The sequence below is a fragment of the Eimeria mitis genome, genomic scaffold (genome assembly GCF_000499745.2).
Source record: "Eimeria mitis Houghton genomic scaffold, Emh_scaff1120, whole genome shotgun sequence".
NCBI classification, from domain to species: domain Eukaryota; phylum Apicomplexa; class Conoidasida; order Eucoccidiorida; family Eimeriidae; genus Eimeria; species Eimeria mitis.
Window position 1 is genome coordinate 12,290 of NW_013567707.1, and position 753 is coordinate 13,042.

Genomic DNA, 753 nt, shown 5'->3' on the forward strand with positions numbered 1-753 from the left:
CGTCACCAACCCACAAAACCACTCCCCACGCGCTGCTTCCCTGAGACGCACTGGCTCTGGCTGAACACACAAGGTACCCGCAACGTCACAACCACGCGTCCAGCCCAACGCCACAACCACCTCCCCGCAACACGCTTCCCGCTCACTCAAACCACGTGCTCTGAGCCGGAACCATCCACTCAAAATACCCTAGTCACAAAACCCGACCCCATTCCCCTTCTGCCCCGTGCACGACCGTCTGCCTGCAGAGGTGTAGTTCGTACGATCCCCATTGCTCCTCAACACTGCCCGTCCCTGCTCCCGCTCACCAACCAACCGCCACAAGCACAACATCTCACACACAACTCTCACCAAGCCCCTCTACAGACACAAACCAATGCCCCCTCCCTCCAAATAAAACACACTCCACACTGCAACGGGCTCGACGCAGCTGCAGCACTTTGTCGCACCCCAATCCGCGATACCGCACGACTTCTGTCGGTCCCGTACATACCCAAAAGTAACCGACACGCGAACACACGCTTCACCCCACAGCACAGCAGCCTGATACCTGCACAAATATCGTCAATACATCCTCCCACGCCCAGGCCCTACACAGTCACCAACCCACAAAACCACTCCCCACGCGCTACTTCCCTGAGACGCACTGGCTCTGGCTGAACACACAAGGTACCCGCAACGTCACAACCACTCGTCCAGCCCAACGCCACAACCAACTCCCCGCAACACGCCTCCCACTTACTCAAACCAAGT

At 58.2% G+C, this 753-nt stretch overlaps 1 protein-coding gene across 1 annotated transcript in view; it reads right to left on the reverse strand.

Annotated features, from left to right (window-relative positions):
• EMH_0030040 (uncharacterized protein) overlaps positions 1 to 333 on the reverse strand; it is a gene marked incomplete at both ends in the record, with an annotated part of 2,102 nt that extends 1,769 nt beyond the window's left edge. Inside the window, 2 exons of the mRNA XM_013494371.1 lie at positions 15 to 60; positions 309 to 333. Of these exons, the coding sequence (XP_013349825.1) occupies positions 15 to 60; positions 309 to 333 (71 nt within the window). The remainder of the gene's footprint in view (positions 1 to 14; positions 61 to 308) is intronic.
• Positions 334 to 753: the final 420 nt, after the last annotated feature.